The 16,568-nt window shown below is 44.2% G+C and overlaps 1 protein-coding gene across 8 annotated transcripts in view; it reads right to left on the bottom strand.

The window, feature by feature from the left end:
* TDRD12 (tudor domain containing 12) overlaps positions 1 to 16,568 on the bottom strand; it is a 3,486,095-nt gene that overhangs the window by 1,624,767 nt on the left and 1,844,760 nt on the right. For all 8 annotated transcript variants that reach the window (XM_085639447.1, XM_085639446.1, XM_085639448.1 and 5 more), the window contains one exon: positions 7,250 to 7,367. In XM_085639447.1, the coding sequence (XP_085495573.1) occupies positions 7,250 to 7,367 (118 nt within the window). The remainder of the gene's footprint in view (positions 1 to 7,249; positions 7,368 to 16,568) is intronic.

The raw sequence follows: 16,568 nt of genomic DNA, 5'->3' as shown, positions 1-16,568 counted from the left end.
GTAGTCATCCTACTAGTCCTCTCCACCGCTTTCGATACTGTGTCTCACCTGATCCTCTTACAAAGGCTGGAGGAGGAGGGTATTATGGGCTATGCTCTTAAATGGCTCTGACCCTTCCTAGCAGATAGGCAACAGGCAGATTTCCTCTTGCCCCCCACCTCCCATTCTAGGGCCATAACCTGTGGTGTCCCCCAGGGCTCTTCACAAAGTCCAACTCTTTTTAACATCCATTTGGCCCTGCTAGCTCTACTTCTGCAAAGTTGGGGTATGAATATCGTATCCTACGCGGAAAATACTCAACATATGCAATCCTTCCATCAACTTGATGATACTGTAATTGGGGATTTTCAGAACTGTCAAGTCCATTGCTCAATGGATGCATAACAGTTGTCTACAACTTAAATTCTGATAAAAAAGAAATTTTTATGTTTGAGTCTGCCGCCCCCTTGATATCCTGCGCCTCTGGCCATCTGACATGCCACTTGACACCCGCAAGGTCAACATTCTTTAATTAGGTGTCCCCCAGTATCTGCTGTCCCCGCTGCTGCATTTAAAAAATGCCACAGAAAGGCTTGTTCTGAAATCCCCAAACATTAGTTTATCAAACTAGGGCTCAAAGAACTCCACTGGCTACCAATCAATTCCAGGATCAAATTTGAAGTACTTATGCCCACTCACAGAGCTTGCCACTAAAGAGGTCCCACATACATCAAAGACATGCTCCAACATTACCCTCCTGCAAGGGCTTCCCGCTTATCTAATCTCAACCTCCAGTGCATCCTCAGATATCGTAGAGCCAGATCTTTCTCGGTTCTGTCGCCGAGCCTTAAGAACGCTCTCCCTCTGCCACTCCATTATATACTGTATGAAAGCCTGTTTAAGGCACCGTTGAAAACAGTGCTGTTTGTAACCCTTAGCTCCTACCTGTCTCTCGCAAGCACCAGGAAGCTTAATCTGAAGCTACAGTTGTGCTCTATAAGAATATGTTAGTTACGCAGTAAGTATCTGTTCTTGGCATGCAGAGCTGTAGATTCACATGCTTTGCATACTCCTGCCATCTAGTGTTGGGTCCGGATGTTTGCAAGTTTTTTTCGAAGAAGTCTTTCAAGTCATGAGGTAAGGTGGCTCCTCCTTTAGGTGATAGTGCGCATTGGGCATCGACTCCATTGTTAGATTGTTTTCCCGTAAGAGGGTGAGAATGGAGTGAGTGAGTGTAGTAAAGAGATGTCCAAGCCTATGCAATGTACATAAAGAGAACTTCAACAACTACAGGTGTCCAGGGAGGTGGGAGGGCGCATGTAAATCTACAGCTCTACATGGCAAGAACAGATGCTTACTGGGTAAGTGACATAATCCGTTCGAGGCATGTGTGCTGTACATGCACATGCTTTGCATAGACTACATAGCAGTTATCTCCCATAGCGGTTGCTAACCAGTAGATGTTGCAGTTGTCTGGAAAAGTGTATTTAGCACTGCTCCTACATTGGTTTGTAGGTGTGCTAACACATCCACACAATAGTGTTTAGTAAATGTGTGTGGTGTGGACCTTGTTGCTGCTTTATAGATATCAGCCATAGAAATGTTACCCAAAAAGGCCAAAGATACCCCTATTTTGCAAGTGGAATGTGCTCAAAGGGGAATAGGTAAAGATCTTTTGAGCTTTAGCATAGCAAGTTTGAATACATTTAACAATCCATCTGGAAACGTCGGATTTAGAATTAGGATTGCCTTTGTGAAGTGGAGAAAGTGCAACAAAAAGTTGCTTTGTTTTAGGAAATTGTTTTATCCTCTCAATGGAATACAATAACGCTCTTCTGACATCAAGTGTGTGAAGAGCTCTTTCTGCAACAGAATCTGGTTGAGGGAAGAACACCGGCAACTTAAACGACTGGTTAATGTGAAAATCAGAAACGACTTTAGGGAGAAATTTAGGATTGGTGCGAAGAACTACCCTATCTTTATGAAGTTGAAAGAAGGGTTCTTCTAAAGTTAATGCCTGTAGCTAACCAACTCTCCGTAATGAAGTGATGGCACTGAGGAAGGCAACCTTCTATGAAAGGAACTATAAAGGACATTTGAGTAAAGGCTCAAAGGGTTGAACAATGAGTCTTGTGAGTACAATGTTAAGATTCCACACCTGTGCCGGAGGTATTCTGGATGGAATGACTTTTTAAGCCTTCCATAAAGGTTTTAATTACATGAACTTTGAACAAGGATAAATGCCGTCTGTTTTGCAAATATGCAGCGAGTGCTGCAAGGTGCAATGTAATTGATGTATAAGCTAGACCAGATTGTTATAGATCCATCAGATAACAATGTTTTGAACGGAAGCATCTAAAGGATTAATTTTGTTGTTATCACAGAAGACAACAGAACGTTTCCATTTCGCTGCATAACAAGCTCTGGTGGTTGGCTTTCTTGCTTCTTTCAAGATATGCATCTAGTCTGGTGGCAGATTTAAATATCCAAACTATGATTTCAGGAGCCAAATCGCTAAATTGAGCTCCTTTGAGATTGGGTGCCGGATTTCTCCATGGCTCTGTGTGAGATGGCCTGAGCTGAGATGCATTTTGATGTTGAACCACTGATAGTTCTAACAGTGTGGTGAACCAAGGTTGACGAGTCAATGTGGGGGCTGCTACAATCAGTGAGTGATGTTTGCATGAGCTCCGAACCAGGAATGGAAGGAGGGGGAGAGGACGAAAAGCCAATGCAAATATCCCTGACTAATTCAACAACAGGGCATTGCCTTTGGAGATAGGGTGTGGGAAGCTGGAAGCGAAGTTTGGTCATTTAGCATTGTTCACTGTGGCGAACAGATCTATTTGGGGGAATCCCCATTCTCAAAAATATGGAAGGAGAACTTGGGGATGAAGTTCCCACTCGTGTATTTGCTGTCTAGTTCTGCTGAGGAGGTCGGCAAACTCATTGTTCACTCCTGGAAGGTGTTCTGATAGGAGATTAATTCTCAAATGGATTTCCCAACTCCAAATGGTCAGAGAGACGCGACAGTTGGGGAGTGTGTCTCCCCCTGTTTTTGTATATAGTAAATATGTTATGTTGTCTGTACGAACTAAGACAACTTTGTGTATGTGGTGAGACTGAAAAGCTTTGAGTGCTAGAAATACTGCTAGAAGCTCTAGATAGTTGATGTGTAGATGTTTGTGCTCTGTGTCCCAATATTGCGTAATCTTAGAGATGGGCACTGAACCTGATAAGAGATACATCTGTCATTAGCACAATCTGTGGAATAGGGTCGATGAATGGTCGCCCTTTTGATACATTTTGTGGATTCCACCACTGCAGAGAGCAATGGGTGTGGCCATCTACCAACACTAGATCTTTCAATTGACCCTGTGATTGATTCCACTGACGGGCTAAGAATTCTTGTAGGGGACGTATGTATAGTCTTAAATGATGCAATATTGCTATGTGTGATGCCATTATGTCTAGCAATTGCATGAAGGTTCTGGCTGATAATTTTTGGTTGGACAGAAACTGAAGTAACAGAGCTTGAATATTGTGAATTCTGGCTGCATTGGGAGAGGCTAGAGCTTTTTGAGTGTCGTTATTGAATCCCAGATAAGATTGTGTCTGTGAAGGCTGCAGGTGAGACTTTGATGCGTTTACAATGAAGCCCAACCGGTGGAGTAAGCCTAGCGTGACCTGTGTGTTGACACATTTGGTGTGTGCTGGCTTTGAAGAGCCAGTTGTCTAGGTATGGGAAGACTTGGATATGTTGTCTTCTGAGATGAGCTGCCACTACTGCTAGACATTTGGTGAACACTAGTTACTCTGTTAGCAGTAGTTACTAGTTAGCAGTAGTTACTCTGAAGGGGAGTACTTGAATTGGTAGTGCTTGCCTGCCATCACAAATCTGAAGAAGTTGCGATGAGCTGGATGTATGGGAATGTGAAAGTATGCATCTTCGGTCCAGTGTGGACATAAAATTGCTGTGGAAGTACCTGCTGAAGTGTTACCAAAGGACAATGTTCTGAGAGAATGTACTGGTTTAACACTCTGAGATCCAAAATGGATCTTAAGGAGCCGTCCTTTTTGGGAATTATAAATATAGAGGATAAACCCATGAGCATTGGTAGTGTAACAGAACTGGTTGTATGGCTCCTTTCTGTAAGAAGGATTACACCTCTTGAATGAGTAACTAAGTGGTCTGACGACAGTTTGTAAGTGCAAGGTGGAATGCTTGGAGGATTGGTGGTAAGCTCCAGGCAATAACCATGACAGATATTGTAATGGATTGCCAAATGGGGAGAAACTGTTGAAGTCTTCACCCGACAGGTGTTATGTAAACGGGGAAAGTGTGTTTATTAGGGGTGCTACGTGTTGAGGCACCTCTACCCCTACCTTTTGAATGGTTTCCTCTATACCCTCCTCTATAAAAACCTCTGGAGGGAGAGGATTGGGTATTACTTTTATAAATGGAAGCATTTGGGTCTGAGTGTGGTTTTGGACCCTCCTCTGTAAAAAGAGCTACAAAAGGAGCCTCTATTTGATGGGGACTGAAGCGCTCCTATGGACTTTGCCACTTCAGTACTTGTTTTATTTTTTCTAAGGATTGGTCGACTACAGGACCAAACAGGTGTTCTTTGTCAAAAGGGGTGTTTAAAATGGATTGTTGAACCTCAGGTTTAATACCTGAAATCCTAAGCCATGCATGCCTTCTGAGGAGAATGCTGGTATTTATCTGCCTAGCACCGGTGTAAGCCGCATCTAAAGCACATCTAATAGAAGAGTTAGAAATGAGTTTGCCCTCCTGAACTAAGTCTTTTGCTTTGTTTTTGTGTTCTTCTTGGAAATATTGGAATAGTTGCTCCATTTCATCTGTGTGTGCTCTGTTGTACCCAGCTAGAAGGCCTTGTGTATTTGCGATGTGCCAGTGATTAGCAGCTTGAGCGGCTACATGTTTGCCTGAAGCATCTATGAGCTTAGATTCTTTATCTGGGGGAGAAGAATCACCAAACGTTTGCGAATTAGCTCTTTTGCTAGCGTTGGAGACTACAAGGGAGTCAAGAAGCAGCTGACCTTTAATAAAGACAGGATCAGAGGGCGAAGGTTTGTATTTTCTATCGACTCAAGGAGTCACAATGCTTGCCCACACAGGGTCTTTGAAAATGTGATCCACATTCCTCATCATGCCCTTCAGCATAAGGCATGTCTGCCTTGACCTGTGTGCGGCCCCAAGTGTCTCAAATAAAAAGTCCTCTTCTAACGACTCTTTATGTAATGCCACTCCGTGATACACTGCTGCTCTAGCAATGAGTTCCTGATAAGCCACATTTTCCTCAGGTGGGGAAGGCTTTGCAGGGTAAAGGTCTGGGTCACTGTCTAATGAAGGAGCAATGGTGTAATCGTTACATGGGTCTATAGGTAAATGAATATCTTCTTCATTAATATCTTCCCCTTCAGGCTGTGAAAGTGGAGACCCCTGAGGTTTAATATGTAAAAGTTCTAGCTGTTCAAAAGAGGCTGGAAATTGAGGGGATGGTGGAACAGGATAAACAGGACTGGTAGCCACATCCTTCTTTTTCTTTAAAGGAATCTTATAGTTAGAGTTCTCAGAAGGAAGCTTGCATTTAACTGGAGATTTAGCATGAATATGTCCTGTATCAGGATTGATATAAATCTTCTTTTGTTTGGGATCCAGTTTGGGATGAACAATGTCTAAATTAGAGTCAGAAGGTTCAAAACTGCTCTCTTTTGATCTCGGCACCGAAAGTTTTGATGCGGAGATGGACTTGCATTTAGGAGTGGAAGATATCGGCTTTGGGTTTCAAACTGGAAGGTTTCGGATCTGAAGAGAATTTTGGTCGACTACGTCACGAGCCAGCAGGCTTGAAAATCTGTTTCTGTGCCGAGCCGGAAGGGGAGGCCTAAGAAAAATCGTCTTGGTGCTGACCTTGGCCAGAAGGCAGAGTTTGTGATGAAACCTTATAAGTTTTGGGTATGGGCTTAAGAGGCAAGGGGTGATTGGTACTCACAGCACCCTGTCCCGGAGGCGGATCTTCAAACTCCATGTCTATCTCGCATTCTGAATCCGTCTCTGGAACCGAGATGGCCTCCTATTCTTCTTCTTGTTCTGCAGCTGATGCTTAGACATCTTCAAGGTTGGATTCTTCACCGAAGATATCCGTAGTGTGATAAATATTCAGATGTTGAATTCCACGGGTTGAGCCTGTTGATCCTGAAGAGTCTTTTTGGACCAAGAAGATTTACAAGCGTCTCAGTTGTATTTTTTGTACTCTGAAGGCCTACGCACGTTAAACACTTCATGTGAGTCGGTGCGAGGATACTTAGTGGGCACAGAGGACAGAATTTAAACGGAGTCCATCCATCGACAGAAGACAGTATCAACACGGTCAGGCCCGAAGGCCGCCCAAAAAGTTTTTGATCCAAAATGAAGGATTCATTAACCGAAACAATACGCGAAGAATGGGAAATGTGACAAAGCAATACTATCGAGGGTAGAGTGGATTGTGCATCGAGGGGAACCTGAAGAAAGGTTTCGAACTGGAGCGCAGCAATACATGTCCAAACCCGATGGTGGGAAAAAACAATCTGACAATGGAGTCGAGGACCATGCGCACTATCACCGAAAGGAGGAGTCACCTACCTCATGACTCGAAAGACTTCTTCAAAGAAAAACTACTTGTAAACATTCAGACCCAACACTAGATGGCAGGAGTATGCAAAGCATGTGTATCTACAGCACACATGCCTCGAACATATATCTTCATTTATTCATTCATTCAAATACTGCAAAAGATAACTTTAGTAGTAAAGGTTTGAGGAGAGCAACTCCAGATCCTCGTACAATCGGAAGGGAGGAAAAGAGCAGCGTGCTGATTGGTAACTTATATTGCTCTGTGATGTCATATCTGGAGCAGATTCTGGAGTGCAAGTGCCAAATCAGGAGCGGTCATTCCAATTTTCTGGATCCATGGTGGCGCCTGGAGGAGGTGAATATGCAGGTAACACTATTCATAGGAAATATTCACTCACACAAAAGCCAGGTCAATTGACTATCTCAATAGTTCTCAGAATTAAATTCTACCCACTGCTGAGAGTTTATGCTGCCATATAATACTTGATATGGTGCTCATAAGGTTCATTCTTATTGGACCACAGGCCCAGCCTTAATATTTCTAGTACATACAATACAAGAGCGTAACCTAAAACCAAAGCAGATTTGCACGAGCAAAACCGAGTCAAAGATACTACAGAGACTTACCTAAAACAACATGGGTGCCACAAGTGTATTGTTTATTCCAATGTTCAACTACTTGGTTGTAATGAAAAGTAAGATTTTCATGAATTTTCAAGCAAAATATTGAACTGCTTTCCACAGCCTGCAGATATGAAAGACAAAATGAGTTTTTCACAGAAACACAAATCACCCATTGAAACATTTTCTAATCCTAGTGCTTTACAAGAAAACAAGATATCTGCCCTCCAAGTAACAAATGGAGAGCTGAACATGGTGCTCAATTCACCCCAACTCATGTGTTGCATATGACTACAAAAAGCACCACACCAGATTTTGAGAATGGAGCCAATATCTCTGGTTTGGCACTACAAACGGAAGGAATAGGATGCACTTGGACAAGCTCATCCAGAAAGTCATTCCAGTGCTCTGGAAGGTGAATTTGAGGAGAATATGGAGCTTAGTAAGAAGGAAAATCTGTTTAGTATGAAGAACATCACAGAGAGACCATTATTTAGTATTCAAAAGTGAATTTTTATACAACTAAACTGTATATTTTACGACATTTATATGTGTTCAGCTCGTGTTCTAAAATGTCATTACTCAATTTTATTTTGACTATAGAATGTTTATTATGCACCTCTCTTAATTGAAACAAACAGATACGACAACATGAAACCACAGACACCAATAGGAAACTAGAGAAGACAATATTTCACAGACATGATGTATAATTCATGAATATTCAGTAGAAAAGGAGAAAATAGAGTAATACAATTTTAGCTAGAACATGAATGAGCAAAATAAATACAGTATAATGTAAAGAATATTAATATATTGCCTCTACATGTTAAATATATCCTTTCCATTGTTTTGGGAACTGATGGCAATAATTAATGTTCTTCTGGATACATAATGCCTCAAAGTCATAATCCTCATCGGATTAATGAGTTCCAAAGGAATACCATCCCCGAGGAGAGACTGAGGAGTGCTGATTAACCAAGGAAGGAGGAAGTTGTTTGAATACAGATTTACCTTGAAGAAATATAAAAGAGAAGAGGCATGTGGCAAAACAGGAACAACTGGTTTAATTAAACGCAGCGGCCGGCAGAACAGGCAACAGAGTTGGGTTCTGAAGACTGTCTCAAAGTACATTGGTTTCGGCCACCATTTTATAAGCTGCATGAGGCATCATAAAACAATTTGTACATTTCTTTGGAGACAAAAATCTGTGCCTAGGCATGGGGGCATAAATGTGGTTGTTGATATGTAGTGCAGGTGGGTTTTGACCTTGTGCTAACACAATGCAGCACCAGTGGGGGTACGTGTCCAAATGTCCTGCATGGGGATAACATGATCACGTTGTGTAGTGTGCATGCTGTTTTATAATTGGCTGTGTGTTCCTAACTTAGTGTGGCATCTGACTTTATGGTGTTTTTGGGAACGCTCACCCCTCTGGTCAAAAGTGTTCTTATTTGAGACAATCTTCCGAGACCATTGTGGTGTTTCTGCCTATCTGTGGGATCGATCTGGGTTTTCCTGTTCGAGTGTTTGACTGAGGGCTATGTCCCCTCCCCCCTTCGCCTGTGATCTGTACTTCCACGTACTTCTGACTCGGGGTTGATGGGGAGGTCATATTGGGTGGATTTGACAACAGAGATGCAAGTTCGTTATTATACATACATATATCATTGTGTACATCGCTATTGTATATATCAATATAACAAAGTCATGCTGCACAGCCATAGCAAAGTATGTGTCACTACATGCTTGACTGTAATGCAGTAATGTTTAGTAAAAGTATGCAAACATGACCATGTCCCCGTCTGGCAGAAGTTAACTGCTGTCATACCTCTGGTAAGATCTGGGGAAGGAGTCAGGACCCTTGTGCAGTGAGAACAATTACAGGCAGGAGAATCTTAAATGGCCAAGACATGGCACACCTTAAAGTAAAGGATAACCCAATGCGACATTGTGCATTTGGTCACCAGCCTGCTTTTCTTAACTCATGCAAAATTCCATAACAGCTGATCATTCATTCCATCATGTAAAGCGTTGCAGATGTGGCAGGATACTGCACACAAGGGGTTCACTGTATCCCTCACTGGAGGGATTTGGGGCAGGAAATAAAAAGGTAGAAGAATAATGGACTTGCCTATGTGAAAAGCAGATAGCGCTGTTTTAGAAAAGATTGCCAAGTACAATAAATCTATGTATATGGGAAAAATACTTTAAACAGTGGTTTAATTTAGAAGACCTCAAACTTTCCAACCCTGCAGGCTGAAATCCTTCCTTAAAGTGCGAAGTTGCACCTGGCAATCGCACATTGTCTCAAAACGGGGAAGCCTTAACTAAAGTCAACAGAAGAATAATGAACAGAGTGGGAGAAAACTAATTCGGTAAACATTTCAGAAAAAAACACAACAGTATTGGCAACTAAAACTGAAAAAGCTGGTACAGGGACAAGTAAAGACTAAGCATACAATTTGTTTTTGTATTTTTTACAGTAACTATGGTTAGGACCTACTAGGTAATAGAAAGTGAAAATACCAAAACAGCAGAAAAGTGTGATTGAAATGGGTGCTGACCTTTATACACACCAATGAATAAACCTGTTAAAGTGACCAACACAGATGAATTTTGTGGCAAGTTTCCTGGCATCCAAGATGATGTTTTCAACTTCAGATGACAATGAAAAAGACTGTAGTTAGAACTGCTCAATCTCCATGCCTTCAGCTGCAGAACAGACCTGACTATTTGGCTGAAGAGTTGACCCACCATGTGTGGAAGAAAAAGAGGATGCCGAATGCAGAGTGCCAACAGATCAGCCTGCTAAATCCTACTCGCTCAGTCTGGTGCAATCAGGACCAAAGTTGCTGCACCTTGCTGCATCTTCTACAGGACTATCGACAGAAAGGTAATCAGTGAAAACATAGATAGAAGACCCAGTAAATAACAACCTCAATGCATACCGCAGAAAACCATTCAGAGGTGAAAGCAAGTCACAATACTGAGGACGCTTCTTTTTTTGACACTTCTTTTTATTGAGGAGTGATATAGCAATCCATGCATGCACACACAATTTTGGAGGAGAACATGTTGGTCACTTTGCAGTGTAGTTGCCACTCACAGTTCTCCACAGAGCATCCACTTGAATCTCAAGAGAGTCAGCAAAGTGGGCTGCCACCAGGAGAATACCACAATGCTCGGTCTACAGCCAAATCACCTCCCAGCATAGAGACTACAACCTCACACCACCCTGTCTCTTGATATAACGGATTATGATATAGTTGCCACACTGATCTGGGAAAGTGCTCCCTGAAATAAAACAGCGGAAAGACTTCAAGTGTCCATGACCACAATGGCTTACATCTGCTGAGGCCTGAAGGGATTTTTCATCAACAAATGGATGGGACACATCCAGCAGTGCAAATCCGCAAATACTGATTTGCAGTTCTGCATCCAAGACAAGAGGCTCACATGGTGTCTGAACCACTGCTTTCTCAAGCAACACTGAAGGGCTCTCATCTGCCATCTGGCATGAGGCACCAACAGGATGAACAAGGCCATTAGACCCATCAGGTGTAGTATGTGGCCGCAGCCTTAGCCCTGATAGAAAGAGCATGCAAACCATCAGGGAGTTGCTTCTTAGCCAATGCGTAGCCGTTCTTAATGCATAGCACGATGCATCAAGAGACGGTCTGCTTCTGCATGGCCTCTACCTTCTTCGCTCCAACATACCACTTGAAGAGTTGGTCATCCACCCAGAAATCTCTTGTGCAGTCAAGGCAGAACGACAACGCTCTTATTGGCGCTGAAGTCACTCTTCTTTAGAGCCTAAACAGTTGGCAGGGTGATGGATTGGCCTACATGAAAAAGAGTGACAACTTTCAGAACCAAGGAAAATATAGTGCGAAGAACCAGCTTGCCTGGGTAGTTGTTTAGGTATGGAGGCCTGGATGACAAAGGCTTAAGCACATGGACCCTCCAGGCAGGTGTTTTTGCCACCAGGAAGGCCATCTTGATGGTAAGGAGCCTGAGAGAACAGTGCTCCAATGTCTCAAAGGGACATCACATCTGAAATGTTAGGACTAGTGAAGGAGGAAACGTGTTGCCAACCTTTCAAGAATCTATGAAGAACAAGGGCTTTGAAGAGTAAGCGCCTATCAGGCAACCACAGAAAGGCTAAGATGGCAGAAAGATAGACCTCTATGGTGCCTAGAGCGAAGCCCAGATGGGCAAGGAATAGGATAAAGAGAAAGACCTAGGAGTGGGTAGCTGAAATAGGGTCAAACTGTTTCTCTGCACACTATGCCCAAAATATGCCCCAATGGCAAGCGCATACTTTCTTGGTGGAAGGATGAATGGCTGCCAAGATAATACTTTAGCCTTTAGGGGGAAGGTCGAAAGATGTTAACTGTTGCCGTTCAATCTCCACGAATGGCAGAGCTTTGACAGTTTTGGATGGAGAACCCTTCCCTGCTGCTGCAACAAAAGATCCTCCTGAAGAAGCAGCCTGATTGGACGACCGATGGACAAGCTCAAAAGTTCGGGATACCAAACTATCCGAGCCACAAGGATGACTTGGGCTTGGTTGTTCCTGATCTTCTTGAGACCTCTGGGCAGAAATGGTATGGGCAGAAAGGTTCATATGAGGCCTGAGCTCCACTCGAGACTAAAAGCATCTCTGAGTGAGAGCTGCGTTGGAGACTCCAGGACGCAGAATTGCTGACATTGTGCCATCTTGGCAGTGGCAAACAGTTTTTCACTATTGCAAGGCTACCTGTTCCCATAGGCCAGAATGGGCAGTTTGATTATAACATCTTATAATCCTAACTGACCCAGGGAACAAGGAAGAAAAACGAGTATAGTATGCCTGAACATAGAATGTTAAAATACATCTTTTAGTGTAGGTGATTTTTACCTTCTGCGTTTTAAAATCCCGCTTTTAGAAAGTAGGCATTTTCTTGCCTAACCATCCAGTATGCCTCTGCTAGGTTTATGTATTACATAACAAAAAAAGAAGGATCAGGGCAAAGAATCCTGCACCAAGCGTTTATCATGTAATGTGGCTACAATTCTGGATAGAACAAGTGGTAATGAGTCTGGGATGCGACCTCCATACGTCCCAAGAAAAGTGGTAAAAAACACTAAGCCAAATTAAACATTAATGGCCCTCCACTCTAGACAACAAATACATAGTTAATGAAAGCACATTATTGTCCATAATCAAGCACAAAGGAATCAGTTGGTGTATTCCCAATGAAAAAAGCAATGGTCGTTTTGAATATAGAAAGCGGTTCCTTTTATTCTTTTAATCCATAGATCAATTAAAATACAGTATGCAATGGACAAGACTACATATTACATGTCTGGTTTGTGAGTGACAGGGTGCTGGAGGAGGCTTTGGCTCCAGAAGTCTGATGAGTCAAGGATGGGCTGAATGGACATGGGTTGTATAGAGAGTAGGGGGAGGAGATTTCCTTTCAACTACCTGAGCCAGGTATACTTTCAACAATGCTGTCTCCACCTCCTGCTACGAAGCTGCACCAGGGAGGACAGAACTGGTTTTGACTAGGTACAGACACACTCTGCCTTCAGAGAACAAAGACTCTGTGTGTATAAAAAGAGGGGCCAGACCCCAGAACTTTAGATCACTTCTGGGAATCAAGACAAACCTTTGCCAAGGAGAGGAACCAAGAAAGCTGAAGGAGGTGACTGACCCTGTGCTGTGTGGGGGGTTGGCCTGCATTGGTTACTTATTGCCAAGGAAAGGAGAAGAGGAACTTTGTGAGTACTTTATCAGCTTGAGGAAGATCTCCAAGGTCTTGAAGCTGAGCTTGCCTCCTGTCGTGAAGTCTCAGGGATACAAAGACTTCACCACCAGCTCCCCTGGATTTCCTTGCTGGGAATTCTACCTGCAAATAGGTGTCTGCTGATGCTTTAGGACCTCTAGAGACTGCGTGTAACTGGGAGCTGGAAGCGGGACTCAACGAGGAAGAAGCGTGTCGCCGCAGCTATTGTCGTCGCATCGCCGAGTAAGCATGTAGCAGCCGCAGCTGTTGCCGTCGCATCGCCAAAGAAGTGTGCCACTGCCACAGAGGTTGCCATCGCCTCCCCGAAGAAACGTGTTGCAGGGCCTCCCAAGGAACCACCAATTTTACCACACGGCCGCCGGGCATGCACGCATTGCATCCAAGTTGTCGCACCGCATTAAAGATACCATCTTGTTGCATCGCAACCGGGACGCAGTAAGAAATCAAGAGTAAACCCCCCCACGCAGTAAGGAAGGGACGTGACACCTCACCTGCGCAGCAGTAAGGAACCGACGCATCCACTCCCCTGAGTGTAAGGAACAGCGCATCACCTTCCCCGTGACCCTTTTTTTTGCTTTGCATAACGCATCTAAGGTACTTTGAGAGTAAAGTGCCGCAATTACCATCTACATTGAACTAAGCTATTTCTACCATTTTAAAGTCATTCTTGATATTGTATTGTGGATTTTTTGTCGTTTGGTCTTGTGTTAAGTCTAGATAAAGATTACTTATTTTTCTAAACTGGTGTGGTGTCCATATGTAGTGTTTTCACTGTATTACTGTATGTGTTCACAAATGCTTTACACACTGACTGAGATAAGCCTGTCTGCTCGTGCCAAGCTACCAAGGGGGTGAGCTGGGGTTATTTTAGGAGTGTATCCCCCTTTCCCTGACTAGAAGCAAGGGTCCCTATTTGGACAAAGGAGCAAACCATTGCCAACTAGAGACACCCAGTTCTAACAAGACCACTCCTGCAAAGCCTTTGGTGCCATGGACCGTCAGTCGAAGCACGACTTTGGGTCGTGGTTGCGCTCCCGGCAAAAGAGGCACACGCGGTGCGGATACATCACCGACATCAGTCGTTTACAGGAACCGCAAGCCTTGAAGCCGGGCATCCCTACGTGCACCAGGAGTCGTTTGGACTCATAAGGTGTCGACAAAAGTTGCAAAAAGTTCAGTCAAAAAGTGACTGGAGGTACCGCTCAATCCTGATCTGCGCTGGCTGGCGCAGAAAAAGAAAGAACGGACATCAGCGCACGAGGGCGGTGTCTAAGTAGCTGCCGTGACGTCATCTTGGGAACCACAACGCCAACGACGGACACGGAGCTGCCCGACGCCACCTACTGGCGCGAAGAGGTACTGCTGCCGAATAAACTTTCCGGATCCAGTCTGATGCCTGGGGGTAATTCTAACGTGAGGAATCTATAACTAATTGTTTCTTTCCCATAGATTCCCTTCACTGCATTCGCGTCGACCGGTTTGCTGATCCTGCTGTCCGACAGACACCTTCAGGCTCTGCAACACAGCTCTCTTTGTTGGCTCTCCAGCGGCCTGACCAGCGTTCACATCCACTTGGAAGACTGCACTACCTCTCCAGTTGACTTGAACCACATCTCTGTGTACCGCATCCGTTTGTGGCTGCCAAGGCTTGTTGACTTCTTACCAAAGATCTTCAAGGACCAAGAAGCCTCAGTCTCAAGCATCGCACAGCTTCAAGAAAGATGTCCTGCCTACATCCTTTGCACCGTGGGCCTCCATCTTCGGTGTGTGGCTGAGGGTCCTCGAGGGGACTCCTAGGATTTCTGCTGGCTCTCCTGCATACAGAGGGCCAGCCCTGACTTACCATTGCTGGGTTAGTCCTACAGACCTTGTTGGTCTGCAACCAAGCATCTTTTCCTCTGAATCGACTGTTGTGGTTGGCTTCCTGCATCCTTCATCCGTTGTGGGACAGCTCATGAGCGTCTCCTCCGCTTCTGCATTGCCGCCTGGCGTCCACAGCTGCTCCATCAAGACTGTTGAGCTACAGCAAGTACCTCCAACCAGGAGATGGCATTGTGCTCCTGCACCTCCTGGACACATCCGGGTGATTTGGACCCTGTCCCCTCTGCTTTCAGATACTTCTCGCCCAGAATGCACAGCGTCCGTGTGATGGTACAATGGGTACAGTAATTTAATTGTGGCTTATAAAATGCGCTGACCACTGTGATTGATGTATTTTCGGGGCCATGCTGGGCCAACATACATGCTTACTGAGGTTCATATTGGAGGATACACAGTGATTCTGCAGTTACAAGGTAATCTTACCTCACAATGGACCGACAATTTCGTGGCACGTTAGAAAAATATTTTAGCCTTGTAGAAGTCCTGTGGACGAAACAAGTCAACTGCCTCTATAATGAAACCGCTCATACCATGTCATATTGAATAATAAATGAAGACTGCATACAACTGAAAATCGACTACGTACTTTGTCTTATCAAGGACAACACTGAGATAAAGTGTGCTTCTGTGCTATTGCTGCAATTCGTCCAGAATCCACGTTTAGGTTCCATCGTTTTGGCCTAGGAGTCGATGCAGCCTTTGGACTTCCAAGATCGTCCATTGGCTTCCACGGGCGGTTCTGACACCAATTCGCACCTAGGTACTCTGGCTCCCTGGGTTGCCACTGGCGGGGTGGCTCTCCAACCTCCCTTGATCCTATTGGTGTCCTCTGGGTCCTTTGGGAAGGGTACTGAAACACTAAAATATTGATTACGACTTTCCCTTTGTTATTCTATGGATATGTGTCTGTGAAAACACTGCACCTGGGCACATAAGGGTCCCTAGTTACTTACCTTTGGTGGTTTCGTGCTTCCCCTGGGCTTCTCCATCCTTGGTATGAGTCTCGTTTTGGTACTTACCTCACTTACCACTTTTTTAGAATATCGTTTGCCACTCCCCCTCCAATAGAACCCCATGTTATTTTCTCTGCTGCTTACCTGTTTGAGGTATTTCTTGTGTGTAGTTAATATCTCAAGGTAGGTGATTTACCAAGTTAGTTCTTAGTGTTCTGTTAAAAAATTCTCAAGTATTTTTTTATAAACACTTGTGTCGTTCTTTCTTGTGGGAAAGCGTACTGATCGACTGTGTGGTAAATGCACCCGCTTGACACCCTTCTCGTTAAGCCTTAGCTGCTCTCTACAGCTATCCCTTGACAGCTTTGGTTATCAGGGACCTAAACACTATCACTATGGATTACCTGGACTCAGCGCACAGTGCCTCACCATAGGTGAACACTATATATCGTAGCCAGGCTCCTACAGGTATCACAATCTCTGTCAGAAACGAGGCATGGTTTTCAAGAACCAGTTTGTCCAGGAAGAAGTTGGTAAAAGTACATGCTCAAGAATTCTCAATACCACCTTATGGGCGCCAACTGCTTCACTTTGGACATCCCAGGGCGGCTGTGGCCTGCGTAGGAAGCAGCGAGAGTGAGGCAGACCAGTGGTGCCCCGGAGCTCCTCATTACAGCCCTAGGGCGTGCCAGAAGT

The sequence above is a fragment of the Triturus cristatus genome, chromosome 12, assembly GCF_964204655.1.
Source record: "Triturus cristatus chromosome 12, aTriCri1.1, whole genome shotgun sequence".
Classification (NCBI taxonomy): Eukaryota; Metazoa; Chordata; class Amphibia; order Caudata; family Salamandridae; genus Triturus; species Triturus cristatus.
The sequence above is the reverse complement of the archived record's forward strand: the minus strand, read 5'-3'. Positions and strand labels throughout refer to the sequence as shown.